The 24,549-nt window shown below is 43.9% G+C and overlaps 1 protein-coding gene across 2 annotated transcripts in view; it reads left to right on the forward strand.

Moving 5' to 3' along the window:
* RSPH9 (radial spoke head component 9) overlaps positions 1-20,069 on the forward strand; it is a 37,740-nt gene extending 17,671 nt beyond the window's left edge. For both annotated transcript variants that reach the window (XM_054987521.1, XM_054987514.1), the window contains one exon: positions 19,813-20,069. In XM_054987521.1, the coding sequence (XP_054843496.1) occupies positions 19,813-19,973 (161 nt within the window). In that variant the 3' untranslated portion in view covers positions 19,974-20,069. The remainder of the gene's footprint in view (positions 1-19,812) is intronic.
* The last annotated feature ends 4,480 nt before the right edge of the window (positions 20,070-24,549 follow it).

The raw sequence follows: 24,549 nt of genomic DNA on the forward strand, positions 1-24,549 counted from the left end.
TAATTTCCTATCAGCCACTGTCTCCAGCCATTCTAGGGGCCTGTGTCTATTGAGGTATTTACAGCCACTAGCTAGCCAGTGGACTGCAAGGCAGCCTGTTATCGGGTAGAGTGGAGGTGGCTTTAAGACAAATAGTTGCCTGTCTCCCAAGTGGCCTTACAAAACCTAACAAAGTGCTGTGCTGTACCGGCCACCAACTTTCACCCACCCTCCCCTCTCTGTTAACGTTTCACAGATGTGACCTGAGCCCTCCCCTTTCATAGCTTAACACTAAGCAGTACCTCCTCAACCCTGTGAAAGCTGTGAGCCAGAGCACTTTACTTCTCAGCCTGCCAACAGCCACATGGGGACAAGACCTTTCAAGCTGCTTTACTGAAATCCAAATTTAAAAGGCCTATAATGGATGGAGGGGGAAGTAATCGTGTTGGAGAGAAAATGATGCTGTAAAGAAAAGGGGGAATGGGACAGAGTCTGGTGTTGCTTTTCCTGTTGGGTTTTTAATAAATGGTGTATTCCCTGAAGTTATTTAGCCAGCTAGAAAAATCCAGTAATCACTTACACTGTGATATGAGTGGCTGAAGTAGGTCTTCAGAACCTTTGTTGGACTCAGTGTGGATACATTGATTTGGTCAAATGGCCAACGTATAAGATAATTTGCCTTGCCTTACATCTTGAGGTTAATACAGTAGTTTTCAAACTGAGGGTCAAGATTCTCTCACAGATGGGCCAAGAGGGAGGAGGATGTTCATAGTGAGTGAAAGACAATGTTTGATGGCAGACTTAGGCTTTCCTCTGTACAGTATGCACAATGACCGTGGGGTACAGGCTGTTGCCCAGTAATTCTATATAATTAGAAATACCAAACTGGAAAAAAATACAATTATGTTTACTGTTAACTGATGTGAGGTTCCTGTATTTTATGCTGGAGAAGAGGGAAGTAACATGGAATTAATTTGCAAATTGGTCCCCCCCCTCCCCCAAAGGACATTTTGAAGCAAGCAAGTCAAAATGTTTCAAGAAGTTTGAAAACTGTTTAGTACTACTACATCAACCTTGGCTTGCTGTATAATGATCTTACAGTAGGGGACACTGTGGTGTCAGTGTTCAGAGAAATGAGAGAAAAAAGGGCAACCTTAATGAAGAAATATGAGAAATCAGTGGACTCTTTACTGAGGTGAGGACAGAAAAACTAGACTGTGTGTGGTATATACTGACCTCTTGAACTGTGGATGCGAAGAGGAGACTGTCAGTCCAGCTGTAGTTCACACAACTTCCAGGAAGGCTTATTGGCCTTTTCAATAGTTTTCCGAGTACCATCATCCTATGCGTGCCCAGAAGAGAGTTTCTCATGATTTTTCGTATGAAAGGCCACACACTAGGCCTGTTCATACCAGGAACTGGAGCCTCTTGGTACTACTGCTTCTGTTCTGATCTTAAGGTGTTCCCTCAAGCTGTGACCTTTTTTTTTTGGAACAGATCCTTGTGGTACAGGGTAACACGACCAGAACCAGGTAGTTTTATTGCTTTTGATTTTCTAACCTCCCACAGATGCCCAGATTTCTAGCACAATGCCTATATGTCTTGAGTTTTACTTCTTTTTATAATAAATCAATGTATTCATTATATTTTTGGTTCAAAATTGACAGTTCTTCTAGGCTCCTGTTTATCCAGAAACCTTGGTTGTTCATCCTGAAATAGATGGCTCATCGTTTCAGACTTGTGGTGGAGTCTAGTCATTGTTAACCAAGAGAAAATACAGGCATTTGCACAGAATCATTGTTGTACCATTCCAGGAAGCTAATTTAAAGGCTTTTAAAAATGTTTTAAAAGGGCACAAATTTTTCCCTCACTTGATATGCAACTTAGTTCCTGGTTCCTTTTTCCTCTTCATATTTGTTAAAGGCCTTTTGATTGATCCCAAATTAAATATTATTTATAATGTATGTATTCACTACAAAAATCCCATTGTGGTATAAATTTTATTCTAGTGAATGATAAAACATAAGTGATAAAACATAAGTGTAAAAGTGAAATCATAAGGGAGGCATCTTTTTCATCACTGGAAAACAGAGAAAAATGTGATACAGCCTGACTATTATGAAACATTTGTACCTGGTAGTAGTTGATATGGGTAAGGAGTTGGTCATTCTTCTATAAGCTATATCCTAGCTTCTATTTATAAAAGATAAAAAATATAAATGTGTTTTGTCTTGTAGACACACTATTGTCATTCTTATGAATTTGAGACTCAAAATATCACAGCTCCTGACTACCCCAGCTGCCTGAGTGCATTAGCTAGTGAGAGGAAGTTGTTGGCACACCTCACTGTAAATGGGATGTTTAGAAAGTGATTTCTCTTATTTCTCTTCATAATATTTATGAAGAAGCATTTTAAATTGTTGATTATAATTCTTCAGAATTGCTAGTGTTCACTGTAATATTTTTCCATTTAAGTCAGTATGCATAAAATGTATATGTTGCCTGAGACCCTTCTTGAGGAACAAATTGGCAAACCTTATGTAGAATGCTTCTGATCCTTCACAGGCTTTGTAAATCTTGAAGGATTGCCCATTGTCATCAACACAATGTGTATGTTATGTGCTGTCAAGTCGCTTCTGATTTATGGGGACTCTATGAATTAATGACCTCCAAAATATCATATCATTACAGCTTAGCTCAGATCTTGCAATCTGGAGCCCCTGGCTTCCTTTATTGAGTCAAGCCATCTCAGTTGGGGTCTTCCTCTTTTCCCAGTGCTTTCCACCTTTCCACACCTTCTCTGGATCATTCTCTGAGACTAATATTTAGTAATACTTATTATTTGCTTCATTTATACCCTGCATTTCTCATCAGTGGGGACCCAGAGTAGCTTACATTTATCTCCTCTCCTCCATTTTATCCTCACAACAATCTTGTGACATAGGTTAGGTTGAGTGTGTGTAACTGGTTCAAGGTCAACCAGCAAGTTTCTGTGATAGTGTGGGGATTCAAGTGTGGTTCTCACAGATCCTAGGCCAGCACTCTAACCACTACACCCCATTGGTTCAAATGTATTTGTAAGTTGAGAGCTGTGTTGATGCCTATTTAAGAGGTGGGATTGTTGGCTGCTGTGATCTGTACTCCAATAGAGTACCCACATTCTTGTTAATATGCCAGAAATAGGCAATTAGAGAATATTTGGGAAACTATAATTCAAATAAATGGAAATGATGGATACAAACATGGAAGAACTTGCAACAAATTTCATTTCAGCCATGGAGTTTGTGTGTGTCCTTATTTTCAGTCTGAGTTGACAAAATATGAAAAAAACCTAAACATGGTTGTTGTGAGGATAAATATCATGGGGCTAGAAGAAGAATGTGCTATCGAGTTGCAGCTAACTCATGGCAACCCCAGCCATAGGGCATTCCAGTAAAAGATGAGTAGAGGTGATTTGCCATTACCTTCTACTGCATATCAACCCCACTCTTCCTTGGAGGGCTCCCATCTGAGCACTAACCATGCCCAACCCTATTTCTGGTGAGTTATTTGAGCTGCTGTGATGGGAATAATGTGATTCTCTATCTGAAACAAATGATAAAATTGAATCATGCCTTGGTATAAGGTAAAGAGCTGGAAGGAGAGATTGCAAACTTTCCCTTCTTGCATCTGGTGAAGTATACTCTAGCCCACAAACACTTCAGCTGCCATAAACCTGTTAGTCTTTAAGGTATGACAAGACTATGCTTTTGGGTGGGAAGGGTGTGTGTGTCAACCATAGCACCATCCTGCTCTCCTTTTTAGATTACTAATAGTGAGGGGAAAGGAGATGCTGGGATCAAGTTTATGTACACAGTACAAATTGGATAAACTATAATGAAATTCTCATTAAATACCCACACACTTTGATCTAGGGCATCTCTTTCCTTCTACCATATACATTGGATTATAAATGATCAATGGAATAATTGCCCTGGTATGGCTTTATTCCCACCCCTCAGATTTTTCTGAAGTGTAGCCAATTAAGGTGCTTCTGCCCCAACACTCTTGTCATATTTCATTTACCATTTTGTCCTTGTACATCCGGAATTAATCTTTTGCCTGTTTCTGAAACACATTTACTTCCTCCTACAGAATGGTTAACCTTTTCCCCTTTTAATGAATGCTGAAGTCGTGTGATTGCAACTATACCAGCCCCCAATACATTTGACATAGTGTGCTGAAATGGGGAGGGAGTAGGCTTGAGAGTCATGAAGCAGCTAGGTTTTCAACTTTTTTAGCTGATGAAATTAGGCAGTTGTTTAGATGAATGGGTGCAATAGTGTAGATTTCCTGAAGAAAGAGTAAAGGTTCTTATAGTTATGGCAGAAGGCTGGGATGATGTCCAGGATGAGAAAGAATATGAGACTTTGATCCAGAGCAATTGCACAAAAGCTTGCCTCTCTCTGATTTGGTACAAGAGTAAAACTGTGGAGGAAGTCAGTGACAGATTACAGGATGTGGTGTGGACAGTATTTGTTACCCCTGCAAAAAGAGCTGATCATGTTCTATTCCACCCCAATCCAAAACATGCTGAACTGGATCACCGTTACAATAATTTATTCTGCATAGGTCTATAATTGATCTCACTGCTAACTCCAGTATCCCTCCCCCCATGTAAATTTAACTCTTAACTGCAGATTATCTTTCCTGAAATGGCTGTTTTATCTAAATTAGGTAGCTATGCTTTTAAACAAAGCAAATATTCTTGGTTAGGTGATAAAATAAACTGCCACAGAATTTGTTATGATTGTCGCTTTTTCAGTGACTGTGGTGAAATTAAGAATAATGTTTAAAAACTAGAATAACAGAAAAAGTAAAGCAACTCTTTGCCCTTCTTGCATCACTATGTCATCCCCTGAAAAATAATGGGTTTCGTACACTACCCTCAGAGGAAAGCAAAAGCTAACAATGCCAACAATCAACTTAGGTTTACAGACATGCTGCCTCTAGAATAAAGATAATGTTTGGGATTTTGTTGGTTATTTTCAGATGGGTAATTCAGTATTGGGCTATATGAGATGCTAGTTTTATCAGGTAAAAGCATGCTGAGCATTACTATCTATGCAGGTTCCTCCTTCCTTTTCTTTGGTTAATGCAGTGATATCCATTGTGGCACTCATGGAGTTTCCGCATTCCCATTTGCTTCATCTCTTCCCCAGAGTAAATGCCCAGTCCTGGCTTTCCTCCATCTCACTGAAGCAAGAGGTGCTTCAGAAGAATGTAGGAGGCATTACCTTTGTATCTGCAGGAAGCACCCATGCAGAAACATCTGTGTTCCTCATAGGAGGATGCTAGGCTTGCAACAACCCAACATTTTGGGATTGGCTCCAGTATCTCATGGCAACTATTTTGGGATTGCCCTTCATGGGAGGTATTTTGTGGTGACTCCCACTCCATGTTCTCAAAATTCCAAAGTGCTCACAGGTTAACCAAGACTGGAAGAACTCAAGTTAGTGGTCAGATGTATTTTCTCTCACAGGGTAATGCAGTAGTACTATAGTGATTGCCAATCTAATCTCTATAATTTTAATCAGTGATTTGTAATATTTAGCATGTATATGTATGGGGTGCTGTATATGTATCATTGTTCAGATAAATTCTGAAACATGCATCTTTCTTCAGAGAACTGATACAAAAATACTCACTTTAGTATTAATTTAGCTGCTAGTTCTCTAAAAGTATTTGGATCTCAAGAATGTGGATGCTGTGGCTCACTATCTTTCTGCTGAATCTGTAAATGAATGTCCTCTTATGACGTGGGATATTTGCAATTTATAACACTTTGACCAATACTGTTTATGCCCCCGGATGGGGTTAAGATGTGTTTCATGCTCCCTTCAAAGAAGATAGTAAATGAATCATAATGACCTGTTAATTAGCAGCTTAAAGGAAAAATTGCAGAAGGGAAATTCTGCTTCCCACATAGGTTAATAACTTACAGTATTCACAGTCTACTGTAACTGAATTAGAGATGAAGAGCTATTTAATCTACAGGCCATCAACAACAATAATGATTACTATTGGAATTAAGTATAAATTTGTTAAAGGATTGCAGCAGGGGCCCTGACAGCAGCTAATGAAAGTTTGTGTGTCGAGGAGTAGTGCTTTACCCTCAACTTCACTTAGAAGAAACAATTCACGAGGAGTGTATAGAATACCAATAGAGGTATTTCAAGCTGCAGAAACTAAGTCCATGAAAATCTTAACAAAACAAAACAAAACAATGGCCCACAGACTGGAAACACTCAGTCTGCATTCCAATTCTGAAAAAAGAGGATGCCAAAGAGTGCAGCAACTATCGGTCCATCATGTTAATCTCCCACACAAGCAAAGTGATGCTCAAAATTCTATAGCAAAGACTTACCATACATAGAACAAGAAATGCCAGATGTGCAAGCTGGGTTAAAAAAAAAAGAAGAGGCACTACAGATCACATTGAAAATTTATGAGGGCTAATAGAGCATACTAGGGAATTTCAGAAGAAAATCAGCCTTTGTTTGATAGATTACAGCAAAGCTTTTGACTGTGTGGATCATGAAAAGCTATGGATGGTCTTAAAAGATATGGGTGTGCTGATTTTTCCGATGTGCAGCCTGTACTATGGACAGGAGGCTACTGTTATGACAATGTGGTGAAACAGAATGGTTTCTGATTGGCAAAGGTGTCAGACAAGGATGTATATTATCTCCCTATCTGTTCAACCCATATGCAGAACATAGCATAAGGAAAGCTGGATTAGATTTAGAAGAAAATTGAGTAAAAATTGGTGGAAGGAACATTAACAGTCTGCGATATGTAGATGACACCATGTTACTGGCAGAAAATAATGATGACTTGAAACTACAACTGTTGAAGGTTAAAGAATAAAGTGCCAAAGCAGAATTACAGGTGAACATCAAGAAGACAAAGTAATGACTACTGAGGAATTACTCAATTTTAGGGCTGACAATGAAGAAATTGAAATTGTTCAAGATTTTTTTATTCCTTGGCTCAATTGTCAACCAAAAGGGAGACTGCAAACAAGAAATCAGAAGATTGATGGTGCAGGGCTAAAGAGAGTTACTCCTATCTAAACCCATTGAAATCAATGGGCTTAGACTGGAGTAACTCTATTTAGGATTGCACTGTGAGATTTGGAAGAGCATGTCTCCCTAGGAACCAAGATAATCCAAACTATGGTATTCTCCATTACTATGTATGGATGTGAAAGTTGGACAATGAAGAAAGCTGACAGGAATAAAACTGATTCATTTGAAATGTGGTGCCGGAGGAGAGTTTTGCGGGTACCATGTATTCTAGATGAAATTAAGCCTGAATTCTCTCTAGAAGCTAAAATGACAAAACTGAGGCTATGTACTTTGGTCACATCATGAGAAGACAAGACTCTCTAGAAAAGTCAATCTTTAAACATAAAAGGTGAGCCGTATTCCCAAAAGCTCACCTTTAATGTGGTGCAGGCACAGTCTGTGCACCTGCAGGAAGGACGGCAAGCCTCCCAGCTCTTCGCTGCTGCTATAGGCTGGTGGAGGGGAGGCCCCCCCGACGTCTGCAAAGTCTCTGCACCTGGATTTGGGTGGCCAGACAGCTGGATGTGTGGGCATACCTCCCAGCCTTTTGCTGCCGGCTGATCCCAGTGGCAGAGGAAAGGGCCTGCCCCCCTGCCAAGGCGCCGATCTCAGATCAGGGTGGCCAGGTGGCTGGATGGGCGTGTGCGTCCCCCAGCCCTTCGCTGCTGGGATCGGCCGGCAGAGGGAAGGGCCCGCCTGCCTGCCAAGCTGCCACTTTCAGATCAGGGCAGCCAGTAGCTGGATGGATGGGCGCGCCTCCCAGCCCTTCCATGCTGTGATCGGCCGGCACTGGTAGTGGAAAAGCCAGCCCATCTGCACAGCTGATCAGCCGGTGGCAAAGGGGTGACGGGCAAACAAGCAGCCTCCCTCCCCAGCTGATTGGCTGGTGGGGAAGGGGCAGTGGGCGAGCCAGCAGCCTCCCTCCCCAACTGATCAGCTGGCAGAGGGAAGGGCCTGCCTGCCTGCACAGCCCTCTGCTTGGGGTGAGGAGGTGGCAGGATGGGCAGCCATGCTTCCCAGGACTTTCCCACCATGATCAGGGCACTGGGGAGGGGGCGATGTCTGACCTGCTGCCCTGCCCTCCTCTCCCCGACCCAGATTGGGGCACTGGGGAGGGGGCAATGTCTGCCCTGCTGCCCTGCCCTCCTCTCCCCGCCCCAGATTGGGGCACTGGGGAGGGGGCAATGCCTGCCCCACCTGCCCTTTCTAGATCCCATTGGTTTTTTTTCCACAACGGGTTTCATTGCTAGTCAAACATAGTCATTCTTATAAGGTCCATTACTAATTTCAAACATGTTTGGATAAGCAGTACCAAAGGGAGCGTATGGATTTACTTCTGCTGTCTTTAACACATAATAGTTGGCGAGCATGTACTTTTTCAAGTACAACGCCCTTGCACAAATTGCAAAGGGCCATGGAAATAGTCACATTGTTTTTGGAGCTTTAAATGTGCAAGGGGAAATAGAAGTAGTTAAAATCTCTGTGGAACTGCAGATGCGGATGCTTTGGAATTTGACTCCTGGTGTAGTTGCCATGGTAGGTCAATGAGGAGCAAAAACGGTGTATGTGAACACTGCCACAGCTGCGCATGAGATGATTCTACTACTATTCTAGTTGTAGGATAAATGCCATTGTTTTTATTACTTTACTGTAACCTTTTGGAACTGACAGCTTTTACCAAGTAGCATATTAGTTTGAAATCTGCTTTCCTCCCAAACAATAAGCATTTAAATACATCCAAAGCAGCAGCATTATGGAAAAGTGGGTTTGAAGCAAATGATCTCTCTGTTATTTCAAGAACCTCTTATTTTACAATTAGTAGTTCAGCATCTCCACAGCATACATTTAGTACAAGTTTCAGGGCAGAGCCCAGACAGATATGGGTTGGGGGAGTGAGGTATGGATATTGATGGCAGACTGGAGAGGAAGCAGGAGCTAAGATAGAGGTTGACATTTAAAATGCAGCATAGGGGACATGACAGCTGCAGTGGACCATCAACAGCCAGTGACTATTTGAGCAGAAAAGCATTCAAAGCACTTTGTTTGGGAAATTGTTAGGTACGTCCCCAGCATTCCCACCCATATTTGGTGGGTGGAGATTACAGCCTGCTCCAGAGGGTAATGGGAAGCTCCAGATCTTCATCCAAAGGATATTTTTCCCAGGCTCTTTCCTCCCACACAACAGCTCTCTCTTTTCCCTTCTGGAGTCCTGACAAGCACATTTTTTCAGTCCAAACAGCATTTGGCTTAGCTAGCTCTGGCGGGTGATGCTTAAAAAGCAAATTATCTTTTTTTAAAATGAAAAATAATAGTGTAAAGCTTCTCCCATGAACGTGTTGTATGCCAGATCTCTGACTGTTAGTGAAAGTCTCCTTCATCACTGAAGTACTATATATCTTAGCATCTCAGAACCACACCTCAGTTTCAGCTTTATGCTTGGGGCAGTTTGCCCAATGCTGCCCACAAAACACACTGTGGAACTGGCAACAGAGGCAAGGAAATTTTATCCACAAATAATGTTAAACATTAAATTTTTAAAAAGCATCTGTAGGTGAAAAGATGTTAATAATGCTCACCATTTAGTCTATTTGTTTCAATCAATCTCAGTCACGAGTAAAATTAACTGAATTGGGACCTTTGGTGAATTCATTGTGAACATTATAGACAATTAATTAACAGATCTGTTCATATCTTAGCAGTATGAGTTTGCATTACGCTTAATTTTAGTGAAGTTCTCTTCTCTGCAATGAATATCATTTTAAATACCCTCTTGTCACCTTTTGCAAATTTTAAACTATTAAAATCATTTAAGAAATTCATCATGGAACCTCAAAACTTTTCTTTCCCTACGAGACATCTGATTGGAAATAGCATGTCCTGGCATCAAAGTGAATAACTGCAAACAGACCCTCTTATTTCTGTTATTTTCTTGTGCTTTAAGTAAACAACTTTCTTTCCAGATTCATCACGTCTTCTGTAATAAAAGGCAAGAATTATGGTTGAAGTGAGACATGTAATTTTCTTAGTACCTCAAGTAATGCATTATCAGATGCTGTTCCAAAGTGCTACCTTAAAAAAACAGGTGGGCTTTTTTGTTCCTGTTTGCTGTTAAAGGCTGGTGAGCACTTTTATAGGAGCAAACTTTTTGAAAAGTCTCACAGAGCCACCTTGCTTTGGTGTAAATGTGGCCCAGCTCTTCCTAAAAATCTTCTTTCGCCTTCCTTACTTAAAGTATAGGGATCATTGCAAATAAAATATTTAATATGGAGAGAACAGCTGTTGTGGGGTTTTTGGAGCCTCAAGTCAGTTCCTTAAAGCTTACAAGAGAAACAGAACATCATGGTAGATCTGAAATTTGATTGACAGGTAATGTAGAAAGCTGTAATGTTATGCTGTCCTTTCCTTGAAAAGAAGACCTTTCCTTGAAAAGGAGACAACTGCAGTCTTCAGCAGCTGCAGTTCTGAATAGCCTTTAATGTCAGTCCCAGAGAGGATGTGCAAAGAGTGTTGTGGAAATATATCTAAAACAATATAAATCATTGGATGGAATTGAGTTGGATAAGACACAGGAGGCTGGCCTTCAGAATGTAACAGAGAGCCATAGTGGCCAATGGTCTCCTTTGAGTATCTCAGATAATTGTTTAAAGCCAGATTTTCAGACTTGGTGCAGGCTATGTAACCAAAACCACACATCGCATCTATAGTGTGGCACAGTTTGGCTTCCTGAAAATGTCATAGTACAGGAGTGTTCTTTGGATGCAGAATATAAAATATGTTTTCCTGGAGACTAGCAGTTCCAGAAAACATCTCTAAATTGACTGTGATGCCTCTACATTGTCTTCATAGGATGGAAGTGAAAATTTTTATCTGTGACTATCCTATCCTTGTAAGATCTGGTGATGTTACTTTGCAGTTGTTATCTTCTTCCCTCATAGAACCAAATGAGTTTTAACGTTTATGCTTTATTCACTCCAATATGCTCAGGCTATCAAGACAAAGGTACTGAGCCGCTCATTGTCTTTCCATTCTAGAGGACAGTTAATTTTCACATGGTCTCAGAACCTGCTCAGAAGCTTCAATGTGTAATTAATTAGCATTGAAATAAATCCATTTACTGCTCACTGTGCCACTATATTCAAAGGTGGAGCCAAGTTGTACTCCAAGGATAGATAACTCTTCCATAAACTACTTCAGGCTTTTCTCTCATGTCTGTTGAACAAATTTTCTTTATGATAATATATCAACAATAACAGTGTGCTTATATACTGGTTTTCTAGGTAGATTAGTGCCTACTCAGAATAGGTGAACCAAGTCAGTGTTATTATTATCCCCACAATGTAGCTGGGGATGAGAGGGTGTGCCTTACTCAAGGTCACCTGCTGAGCTCATGGCAATAGTGGGATTTGAACCAGCAGAGTGCTGATTTGCATCCCAACCACTTAATCACTGTGCTACAGCAGAATATATGTAGATAATCAGTGAACATGTACCCACTATTTATAGCTTATGGGAAATAGCCCCCCCATCTCAATTAAAAGGCAGTAGAATGATACCCAGTTTGCTCTTAGGCTTGTTTTGAGGCAAAAAGCAGTAGTTCCCACTCCATTTAAAAAGTGCATATTCTATGCATCTCTGGAGAAGGGGAGCATATTGGCTTCAAATAACTAAAAACAAAAGATTCACAACTGGTGGATGGGAGGAAACAACCGTTGTTCAGCAGGCTTTTAGTGTTAAGCAAGTGCTGTTGTACTAATTAGGAGTGTATGTGTTAGCCTTGAGGCATTAGAGCCAAGCTACAAGAGGTGAATTACACGAGGAGTAGTATGTGAATGGAGTCTCAATATTAGCTGGGAAGCTGAGTTCTAAAAGAGATCGGAAGGCTTTGTTAATTTCCCCTCTCTACAGAGCCAGGGAGATTGCTGCTCAGAGGGTTTGTTAATTTCCTCTTTGCTTCCCCAGGGCTCTGTCAGTTCACTTCCCCTTTTAAGAGGCAAAGAGTAAAGCCAGATGGGAGAATGGCATGAAGGGGAGCATTATAATTCAGCATCATGTTCATATGCTTTATCCGATGTGGTCCATAATACTTTTGCTATCACATTCATTATGGAAATAGCTGAATTGCCAGGATGTGGGTTAGGTAGGATTGCATTTTCCATGGTACAACTTTAAGGAAAATTATTTACATACCACATAACAAATGAGCATATTTTTAGTGCATGAACCAATGAAAATGGGGAAAATACCTGAATTTGGTTATTGCTGTGTCTGTTCCAACACCATGACTGAGAATATTTCTAGACAGGACTGGCTCTACTGGTGAGCAGTTGGGAGAAAACCATCAGGATAGGGAGCTCTTCCTCAGCCATGTATAATTATGCCACAAAATTATGCCGCAAACTGATCCCATTATCAGAAGCTACTGATTGCATCTACTCCCCCCTCCCCTCACCACCTATATATATCTGACCAGTTTCTTTATATCCTCCATGCATCTGACGAAGAGAACTGTGGTTCATCTTCGTTCTTCTGTGCCTCCACACATGGGGACTGCGCAGGCGCAGGCCAGCTGCCGGAAGATTTTTCATCGCTTTCCTCAGCTCTGAAGGGGCGTTGGGCGCGCGCCTCAGCGACTGTTTCCTGCCCAAACGGTCACATGTCCCAACAGTGACCAATGGCCCCTTCCCTCAGTTCTCTTCTTGCCACCACTAGAAGGGAACGTCTGCTTCGCAGCTCCGTGCTTTATAGTGATTGCTTGCTTCGTGATTGATTATTTCAGTATTGATTTGGATTTCGAACTTGACTTACTCTTCTTCTGACTGATTTGGACGGACTTTGGACTCGGTGTGTATTGACTCGGACTGTTATTCGACGACGCATATTGCTGAACCCCTTAAACATGGCCTCTTTCAAGCACTGTGTTCAGTGCCAGATGAAGATGGCCCAAACAGATGGGCATGATCTGTGCCTTTTTTGCCTTGGGGAGGGTCATATTGTCCCAACGTGTAAGATCTGCCAGAAGTTTACCCATAAGGCCAGACAGGAGAGGTCTGCGTGCTTGAATGCATCGCTGTGGCAGAAAGTGTTGGATGGAGAGGAGACTCCCAGATCCCCTTCGGTGGCGGGAAAAACTCTGTTGTCCTCCCCAAAGGCTGCCCGTAGCTCCTCGGCCGAACGGCATTCACGAGCAGGCTCTGTGGCTTCTGCTAAGTTGGTGTCGACATCTCGACCGGCGAGTATAGCAGTATCAAAAGCGGGTTCACAAGTGGCGATGTCTCCGAAATCGCCGAGAGAAAGGGTGTCGTCGAAGTCGGATCCGAAGAAGTTGGTTTCGGGATCGGATCCGATGGGGTCGGATCCTACCTGCCTGTCGACTCCGATGCCAGATCCGAAGGCTACTGCGGCTCTGAGACCACACACCGCTGGCAAGAAGTCTTCCACCAAGAGGGCGTCGGATCCGAGAGCCAGCTTGGAGCCGCCATCGAAGAAGCCAAAGAAGTCCAAACATCGACACTCTCGGTCCCCACGGCGCAAGTCTGCTGATGAGGTGGTGCTAGTATCTCCACGCACGCCTTCCCGTCGGATCCGACACACACCCAGAGAGCGCTCGTCCACGTCGCCAGCTTCCTCCACTCGGAGTCGACTCCCTTTCTCCGATGTGGAAAGTGTCGGTTCCGAGCGTTCCTTGGCATCATGACACCGGCAGGCCTCCTATATTCCACTTGCATACCATTGCCAATGGAAGGGGGTCCCTGCGGGGTATGACTTCTCGGATCCGAGGCCATCAACATCCAGGCAGCGTGAGTGGCGACCTCCACCGTTTCCAGCTGATGAGGTGTCGGCTCCTGCTTCTGAGGAGGAGGAGGCTGCTGTTGACTACGAGTATCGCTCTGATTCCTTGTCGGAACCGTCTCCAGATGACAATGTGGCCCCCAGTACAAGTTCCCCTTATGAGGACCTCCGTATCTACGCAGACCAGATGGCCCGTATGGCAAAGGTGTTGGAGATTGATATTTCTTCGGCCATGCCTAAGATGAAGGACAAGCTCCTGTGTTGCATCTATGGTGACAACCCAGCTACGGTGGGTTTCCCTATGTTGGAAGGCGTGGAGGAGATAGTGGAGAAGGTGTGGAAGGTGCCTTCAGATCTGCCAGCTACATTGAAGCGGATTGAGCAGATGTACAAAATCAAGCAAGGCACGTGGCAGTTGCTTGTCAAACATCCTCCACCTTCATCCCTGATTGCCGAGGAAATGCAGCACCGACGGTCAGGTTCCTCTTCCGTCCCGCCAGACAAGGAGGGGAAGAAGATGGACGCCCTGGTCAGATGCCAATACTCCATCTCAGCCCTAGCCCTCCGTATAGCCAACTACCAAACCATCATGGCTGGCTATCAGCTGTACCTGTGGGAGAAGCTGACGTCTTATGTCGCTGACTTGCCTGCAGATAAGAAGGTGGTGGTTTCCCTGCTGCAAAACGAAGCCATTCGCCTTTCAAAGCAGCTGATGAATGCGGGGAGCCATGCAGCTGATACTGCGGCCCATGGTATGTCGTCAGCGGTGATCCTGAGACGGCACTCTTGGCTCCGGTCGATGGCTCTCCCGCAGGAGGTGAAGATCAAGTTGAAAATCTGCCCTTTGAAGGGGATTCCCTCTTCTCAAGCACCACGGATGAGGCGCTGAAGAAGAAGGAGGAGGATAGGCAGACGTCTCGGTCGTTGGGAGTGACTTCGGCAGACAGGTCTGCTTTTAAGCCACGGTACCCTACGAGATACAACCCGTACCAGTACCATGGAAGATACCAGCAACGTCCTTACTTCCAGCACTATCCTGCTGCTCAGCGCCATTACACTCCTGCGCAGCAACCCAAGAGGCGTAGGCCTTTCAAGCCCCGTCCATCTCAGCCTCCTGATCAGCAAAAAGATCCGCAAGGAGCAGGGAGGCAATTCTGACGGGATGAACCAGTCACAGCCCTGACTTTCTTGGACAGGCTGAAGCCTTTCCTATTTGAATGGGAGTCAATAACATCTGACTCATGGGTCTTAACGATTGTGAACAAAGGATATGGGCTGGAATTCACTGAACTGCCTAGGTGTATCTCACCGTTAAGGGCTGTGAATAATACCACGGCTGAGCTAGAGAATGCGATCATATCTCTCTTGGCCAAGGGTGCTGTGGAGGAGGTGGCATACGAGGAGTCTGAGAAAGGCTTCTTTTCTCGTTTTTTTCTGGTACCCAAAAAGGATGGGGGTTTACGTCCCATTCTAGATTTAAGGGGTCTCAATGCCTTTCTAAAGGTGACAAAGTTTAAGATGGTCACACTGTCTGCTGTAATTTCCTTGCTAAAGAAGGGGGATTGGTTTGCTGTCCTTGATTTGAAGGACGCCTATTTCCATGTTGGAATACTAGAGGAGCACAGAAAGTTTCTGGGCTTCGTTTACAAGCGAAGGGTGTTCCGTTATAGAGTGCTGCCCTTTGGCCTATCCATGGCGCCACGGGTATTTACCAAGTGTGTGGCTCCTGTGGTGTCTTTCCTTCGGGAGAAAGGCTGTGCCATTTTTCCTTACCTCGATGATTGGCTCATCGTGGCAGACTCTGAGGCTGGGCTTGTGCATGCTGTAGAGTTAGTACTGAGCACATGCAAACGGTTGGGTCTGCTGATAAATTTGGATAAGTCAAAGCTGGTACCCAGCCATAAGGTCTCTTACATTGGTGCAGTATTAAACTCAGTTGAGGGTAAAGCACTACTTCCACAGGAAAGAGCTAGGTCTCTTAAAGGATTGGTTTCCATGTTCAAGAGAAATCATTTCCAATCTGTGCGCACGATACAATGCTTACTGGGTCACATGGCAGCTGCTACCTCAGTAGTACCCTCTGCGAGACTGCGTATGCGTCCGCTTCAAAATTGGTTTGTGCGGAGGTACGATGCTATGCGCCACCCTCCGTCTCTCAAGTTTTCCATACCTAGGGTCATTCTATCCTCCCTTGACTGGTGGCTGTCAGATGACAACTTGTTTAAGGGGACCCTGTTTGGCTATCTGCATCCTGAGGTTACAGTGACCACTGATGCATCCCTGCAGGGATGGGGTGCCTATTGTGGTGCTGTATGTGTACAGGATGTATGGTCGGAAAGGGAAAGAAACCTGCATATTAACGTTCTTGAACTAAGGGCTATTCGTTTTGCACTTGTGTCCCTTGCAGCACTTCTACAAAACCGTCAGGTGTTGGTGCAGACGGACAACACGACTGCCATGTATTACCTAAACCAACAAGGGGGCACAGCATCTATGATTCTCTGCAGGGAGGCCACTCTCATTTGGCAATGGGCGATCCAGAATGGTGTGATGCTTCGGGCTATACATGTAGCGGGATCAGACAATGTTCGAGCAGATGCCCTGAGCAGGGTTCACATGTTGGACCACGAGTGGGAACTAAACGTAAAGTACATTGGGCTGATCTTCCGGATGTGGGGCCAACCGAGCATAGATGTGTTTGCAACGTCAGCAAACACCAAGGCCCGAATATTTTGTTCAAGGGCGGGGAACGACCCCCTCTCTATTGGGGATGCCTAACAATTTACGTGGACCCACAGGTTGCACTATATGTTTCCACCATTCCCGCTAATACCAAGGGTGTTGTGCAAAATAGAGAATGACAATGCAGATTGCATTCTGGTAGCACCCTTCTGGCCGAGACAAGTGTGGTTCCCCAAACTGTTGCAGATGTCCAATCGGACGTATGTGAGTCTACCCCACCCCCAGCAGGATCTTCTGCTGAATGGGAGCTTGTTTCACCACGAGCCCAAGAAGTTGCACCTGTCTGTCTGGCGGATTCTACCCCGCCTGTAACTTATTCTGAGCAAGTGGAGAAAGTCATGCTAAATGCAAAGAAACTCTCCACTAGACAGGCTTACAAAGCTAAGTGGCTTAGGTTTGAGGCTTGGGCAGTTTCAAGGAATGTAGTGCCTATTAGTAGCCCCTTAGGGTCCGTCTTTGACTACTTATGTCATTTGAAAGACCAAGGGCTTAGGGTTACCTCCCTAAAAGTACACCTTGCGGCTATTTCTGCGTTTCACGAGCAGGTTGATGGTTGTACGGTGTTCTCACACCATAAATCTCATCAGTTTTTAAAGGGGATGTTTAATCTTTACCTGCCTGTGTCTCCACCAGTGCCTCAGTGGTCTCTCTCCCTAGTACTATCTAGGTTGATGCTGCCTCCCTTCGAACCGTTAGCTACATGCCCTTTGGACTTGCTGTCTTACAAAGTAGCGTTTCTGGTGGCTGTAACATCTGCTAGAAGGGTTAGCGAGTTAGCAGCACTCAGGGCTGACCCCCCCATTTCTTATTTTCCATAAGAATAGGGTGGTCCTGCGACCATGCCTTAAGTTTCTACCCAAGGTGGTGTCCACCTTCCACCTGTCGCAGGAGATCACGTTACCTGTGTTCTTTCCTAATGCACCTACTAAAGGGGAAAAGGCCCTTCACACTTTAGATTTGAGGAGGGCCTTAGCTTTTTATTTGGACAGAACAAAGGACTTCCGTAGCAGCCCCCATCTTTTTGTCTGCTTTGGAAGTAAGGACAGGGGTCACAAGGCATCGTCCCAAACAGTGTCCCGATGGATAGTGTCGGCCATTACTAAGGCTTATGATCTGGCCAGGGTGGATTGTCCACTGGGGGTCAGTGCTCACTCCACACGCTCTCAGGCAGCTTCGTCAGCACTGATCAGGAGTGTGCCGCTGGTTAACATCTGCAAAGCGGCGATGTGGTCATCTGCTGACACGTTTGTAAAACATTATGCTATGGATGTTAATGCAGAGCAAGATGTTGCTGTGGCCAAGGCTGTCCTCCACTCCTTGTTTTCATAACAATACACTTGAATGCTTTGCTCCAATGATGGAGAATGAAACTCTGTATATGTATATACGTATATAGTTTATTGAACAAATTTAATATTTTTGAACAAGTTATTTATCTTGTGCTAATGTTTTTTTGGTACATAATAAAACTGAGTTGGATTTCACCCCACCTTCCTTATTGTGTGAAGCTTGGTATTCTACCATGTGTGGAGGCACAGAAGAATGAAGATGAAAACAGGGTTAACATACCTGTAACTTATGTTCATCGAGTTCTTCTGTGTTGACACACATCCCTCCCTCCTGCCCCGCTGTGAACTCCTATTACCAAAAGAAAAAAGAAAAAAGGAAAGAGGATTCTTCAATTGGTAATTATTGTAAACGAGAATTAAATTCTGTATGGGATAGCGGCGGCAAGGCTGAACTGAGGGAAGTGGCCGTTGGTCGCTGTTGGGATATGTGACCGTTTGGGCGGGAAACGGTCGCTGAGGCGCGCGCCCAGCGGCCCCTTCGGAGCTGAGGAAAGAGATGAAAAATCTTCCAGCGGCTGGCCTGCGCCTGCGCAGTCCCCATGTGTGTCAGCACAGAAGAACTCGATGAACATAAGTTACAGGTATGTTAACCCTGTTTTCTTGAAAACTTGCTACAGTAAAGTTGGGTTACTCTTAAAGGTGCTACTGGACTCTTCTGTTTTGCTACTGCAGACTAACACGGCTAACTCCTCTGGATCTAGGCCACAAAAGTATCTATATTTTTGTCCACTTTATTGGCTTTACACTTTTAACAATAAATTAAATGGGGCTATATAGTAGATATGCAAAAGATAAGCCTTCCATGTTGTTAACATGACTATTGTTAAAATATCAGGAAAAATATTGTTTCTACATGTTAATCTTTAGTGTATCCAATACCAGGTGTGTTGGATTTTGCATTCTTGGCCTCTGATTTTCAAATATGAAATGGTGCCCATATTTATACTTTATCCTAAAAAGAAACTTGTTTAACCATTTTATGCAATATACTTTGAAATTAATATTCACAATCATATTAAAACAAAGGTCAGTTGTTTTTAATAAAATGGTTTGGTTCTTTGGTTATTACAAACTTCTTAATTCTTACTGCTCAGTAGACCAGTGACAGTATCTGTCTGACTGGGTCTATACAAGCCCATCTCTGGTTTTTTAATGTTTTTGAGCTAGATCAGAGCTTATGTTTATTATTTCCTACATACCTAGTCCACATTATGCATCTGACACAGTTGTCCATATATCAAGTTGTCTGCACAGTGCCACAATACTACCTGCCTGTTAATTGCTGAGATTTCATTGCTGAGTTCTGGAATTCATCCAGCTAAAATAATTCTATTATCATCCCACTATGGCTTAGGTGTTTTATGTTGCTCCCTTCCATTATTCATAATAATGTTTCACAAAAAATACAAAAACTAAGAATTATAGCAATGGAAAGAGTAATCTCAATATGAACAGAAAGCCAATGTAGTGTAGTAGCCAATGTTGAACATGGGCAGGGAAGATCTGGATTTGAATCTTTGCTTGGGCTATGAATTGAACGGGGTGAACTAACCATTATTGGTTTTGGATAGGAGTGTGTGAGAGAGAACCCTACCCTGAGCTTCTTGGAGGAAGGGTGGAATGTGTGAGGAATGAACGGTTGTCTATTTCTAGTCTAACGAATATCAAAAGGTAACAGATCTTGATTATACCTTCAGCCTCAAGGCTTGATGGTAGGATTTATCCATTCACAATTGGAGAATATCAATATTATTTGTTAGTAATTTTATGGTTCTTAGTATCTCTCTGATAAAGTTGCCCTTTAGTCACATCTGGTGAAAATCTAGCATCTTATTGTTGTGCAGGGTCCTGGAGCATCCAAGTGGAGAGAGGGGGCAGAATAGTGGTACTGAGAAGCCTGCTATGGCCCGGGCTCACATTCTACCATGTTCCGAATACCAAACAACATGGCTACATCTACTTTGGCAGTGGAGAAAAGAACATAGATCTGCCTTTCATGCTATGAGGATTCCATCCATGTGCAAATCAAGGAAGGAAAATTATATACTAACTTTGTACTGGAAAATGTTTTGTTTTAATAAATAAATGTAAAATCATTCTACTTGTCAATGGAACCCTATTTTACTATACTCTTTACAATAGCAGCTCCACAATGGTATTACATGGACAAAACCAGTGCAGGGGCTGATTATATACTTTCATTTAGGTTGAATAGGATTCTGAAACAGTGCCATCTTAAACCCCCCTCTCCTATATCTGCACTTTAGATCATTTCAGTAACCTCTTTGTAGAAGCACTACATTGTTCGAGGAGCCATCCTTGAGACTCAGGGAACCTTCAGCCTATAATGCAGCAGAAAAGATGGTAGTTTGGGGTGTGTGTGTGGGAGACAGGCTGCCACTGAAGGGCAGTTTATAGATATGAAAACATAAACACCCTCCCTCAAATGTCAGAAGCCCAAGGCACTGCCTGGCATAAAATGAAACAAAAAGTATGCCAGCCAGGAAAATATTTCAGAAGGGATTCAGAGCGGCTGATTGTCTAATGGCTCCCTTCCTGTCCCTGAGAGAGACATAATTTAGGATAATGAGTCTTCCAAGAATTCCTGAGTAATCTCATCCACACCTGGCTTCACTTCCCCTCACTCATTTATCCTGATTAAGAACCACTTAACGCTATTCAGCAAACCTGGTAGGCTTTTCCCATCCGGTCCTCAAAGATTAATCAAGCTCCATTTATACCTATAGTTCACCTCAGGAAGCTTCCCCAACTAATTTTCCATCTCCAGAAAACCTATCAAGTTATTGTTTTGGAGGCAAAGATGTCAACTTTAATGACATCAGCTATAAGTGACATAAACAAACAAACTTGCTCAAGGGAGCATTTTGCCCTATATCTGTACTCCCTAGACACCATTAAGTGTATGTTTTTGGATCTGTACATTCACCCCTAAATTTATTCAGGCCTTTTCTTCTCTCTGTGAAATGGTGGTTGTTTCGCTGCTGCCTCTGTGGACCTCCATCTTTGAAACTGGTCATTATAGCCCTCCCTAAAATTGCTTTCTCTATCTGATTTCTTCTTAGTTAGCCTCATATGTATGCTTTGGATGATTGTATGTTTGCCCTTTCATTTCCCTTTTACTAAAACCTTTCCAGTTGAACATCTGGCTGGTTTGAGAGTCCTCTTAAGGAAAAAATTGCCATAAACATTGGTGGAGAACCCCCTCTCACTTTGTCTCCTTTAAGCTAATTTTCCCCAACTAATTAGGAGACTGCCTATTTGGGTAACAGATTAATGGTGGATCATGCAGACATCACCCTGCACATCTGAATACGGTGAATCGACAATGCATGAGCTTTAGAGTGTGCATGTAGAGAAACTTCCAGAAAAACTCTCGCATGTGTGAGTGTATGTGTGTAGATCAGTGAACATGATGAAAAGAGTGAAATCAGGGTTGGAATCTCTTCTCGCTTTTCATCTCTTGGGCCTGTGTCATTCAGCTGCACCTATTGGCCCACAAGTCTTTGCAAATGGCTGTGAAGTTCTTTAGAATGCAAGAGGGTGACATATGGTTCTTCCCAAACTTTTCTCCATCTTGGATTGATCAGGGTTGGTTGGAAGCTATGGTAGGAGTGCCTTACAATTGCCTGCAAACCACTATTTCACACTCGGTAGCAGGTGGTAATTCCCAGGGCTTCTGCCCCTTGGAAGAACAGTTCTGTGCATCCGCTGTGGTGACAGACTTGTTAGGGTTTAGCAGTTCATCCACTGTGGTGACAGACTTGTTAGGGTTTAGCAGTTTTCCTGGACTGTGGAGCAAGGTGCTCCCCCTTCCAAAAATTTGGCATTTAAATTTGGACCAGGTAGCTCAGTTTTGTTCCTGACCCTTTTGCCCCTGCTGCTTGGTAAACCCCAGCAGAGCGACAGCTGTAAGTTCCAGGGAGTTCATTTTCCACTTTGTCACTCTACCAGATAGTGGAGCCAAGGTCGCTAACATCCCTGTTTTAGGTCCACAGTTAGGGATTAACTAACCGTGGTGTGCAGACCCATTAAGGACTCTTCGGAGTTGAATGATCGTGCAATGAGAGTAGCAACTCCTTTGCCAGGAGCAAATTTTCTACCACATTTAAAACCCTCCTGTGGAAAGCCACAAGAATGTTCAAGCAAAAATCTAGCTTCGACAAATTAGAGAAGTGGGTTGTCAAGAAAGGCTAAAACCCATGGGAGCTGGTCTCTTTCAGATGCCTCAATCCCTTGCAGGTACTACATGATGCTTTCCATGTGCAGTGTGAGAGTAAAAAGCTGTGAGGTTCTAAGAAAGAGGCTTGTGCAGCTTGGGGCCTTTGGATTGCCCTGAATAACTGTAAGCATTGCCAGGGAGGTCAATGCAAAACGACCTTCAGGCTCAGGAGCTAGACAAGCTATGAACCGAGAAATTCAATCTACTTGTGGACAAAGGCACTCTTGCGTCCGCTGCCCAGGACACCAGGCAGAAATTAGAGGAGACTTTAGCCCCTGCTCAGGCTTTCGAGCAAAGAATTGTGGTGTTAGAGCAGCAACTCACCCAAGCCTAACATGCAGCCCAAAATCTAGCTGCCCAAGCTAAAACACAATTCACCAAAGTCAGCCACGAGATGTGCCACAAAGAGACTGAGTTCTTGAAACAGCAGTTAGGGTTACAGAGAGCCTTAACAGCTTCAGTCCATCCAGAGACTCTCTCATGCCTCCTGGGCCCAGCTCCCTATGAGCCCTTGCTAGAGAATGCAGTTTCCAAGACCCTTCACAATTCTGACTGGGAAAACTCCATTCCTCTTCACCTGGTAAAAAATAAAATCATAGAGAAGCATGCTGCTAACAGATGCATAGAACTCCAGGAGATCCAGGAAATCCCCTGGACTGCCACTGAAGCAAAAGCCATAGCAGACCAGCTGGGCCCCCTTAACAGGGACACTGGAATTGCATGGTTCACAGCATTCTCTCATTTGCACCCCACTATGAAAGGAGCAGACCTAACCCAGCTAACAAGGCCTTGCACATACAGTATGGATGCCCCAGCCATTGAGTCAGGCGTAGCAACTGGGAATCTCTCCTCTTCATATGACAGTGGATGAGGGAAATTGTGTAGCTTGTTTGGTCCAGCCAAACTGCAGACGTGTTGTGCGTCATGGAGCATCAGGCTCCAGGTGAAAATCCAGAGGCATATGTAGCTGGTAAGAAGCTCCTCGTCACCATTGCTGAGAAAGTCACAATCAAGAAACCCATGACTATGGTTAGGATGACTTTAAGCGGCTGCTTTATGCCGGCCTCAGTTCACAGATTGAAGTAACATTAGGACCACTGGAGCCCACAAACCTCACATGAAGGGAACTTTCTGATAGGGTCAAAAAGGTAGCAGATCTTTTTGGGCAGTCTGGAGCCCTTAAGGCACCAGCAGTGAGCTCCTGCAGAAACTTAAGACTCCAGGCATCCCAAACCCATTCAGATGGTTACATATGTCAATAATGGGCCTCATTTCTAGTACAGGAATGACAGAGGTAACTGATCTGCTCAGCCTTGTGCAGGCTGAGGGGGGAAATTGAGAGCGGAATGGTGATGGTGGGGGTAGCTGAAATTGGAAGGACCAGTGCAATGCAATGATCCTGGACCCAGTCTTACATGCCCTTACAAGCCTGATCATGAGCTCGCCCCAAAATATAACCCAGGGAGTCCTAGTCAGAACTGGCCTACAGCTCCCAGCAGGCGCAAAACGTTCCAGAGCAGTCCTGTCCTCGCTAAACCCAGACATCCACATGGGACGAGTATCGCGCAGTGATCTGGGCCCAGCTTAGAGATACTGGGCAGACATGACCCAATATGGTAAGCAGCTCACATCTGTGTTTGCTACAGTGCTCTTCCAGTCCATAAAGAACAAACCAAATAGGAGTAGCCAGCCCATAGCTGCTCTGATCGAAGAGCTGACATTTTCTCATCAGCTCCAGACGTAGATTTGCATTAGGGGTGCCCCAGGTCCGTACCTTGCTCCAAGGAATTGTGGTCAAACTAGTACCTGAAAATTGGGGGAGGCAGACAGTAAGGGCAGGCGTTGGAACCTCTGGGAGTGAATCTCTTGCCATCCTTGTAGACGCCAGAGCTTCTCTCAACCTCTTGCACCCTAGTTTAGCTGTGTCTGGAAACCCAACCGTGAAAACTATGTCCCTTGCTAGGTTTGGAGGTGGGACACACCGAGCTAAAGTCTGGAAAAACATCCCTCTGCCCGTAGGAGCCCTCAAAACCCTCATCACTGCCTGTGAAAATTAAGGGAAGATCAGGGACTTTTAGGAATGCCTTTCTTTTGTGAGCACCAGTTCACCACAGACCTTACAAACGGTCTCCTCTGGAGTATTGATGGCAGCCCTGAAGTGGTATTTGCCATCCACCGGTGTGCAGCTCTTAAAGTCCACATGCCCTTAGCCCCACTTATTAGCGATCCACGAATCAAAGAATTTTCTGACTTTTGGGTAAAAAGACAAAGCAGAATGTGGTACTGTGAGAGATGCCAACATCCTCATTGAGGGAAAGGATCCCCCTTCCCAAAAGCAATA

Source organism: Eublepharis macularius, chromosome 1 (assembly GCF_028583425.1).
Source record: "Eublepharis macularius isolate TG4126 chromosome 1, MPM_Emac_v1.0, whole genome shotgun sequence".
Classification (NCBI taxonomy): domain Eukaryota; kingdom Metazoa; phylum Chordata; class Lepidosauria; order Squamata; family Eublepharidae; genus Eublepharis; species Eublepharis macularius.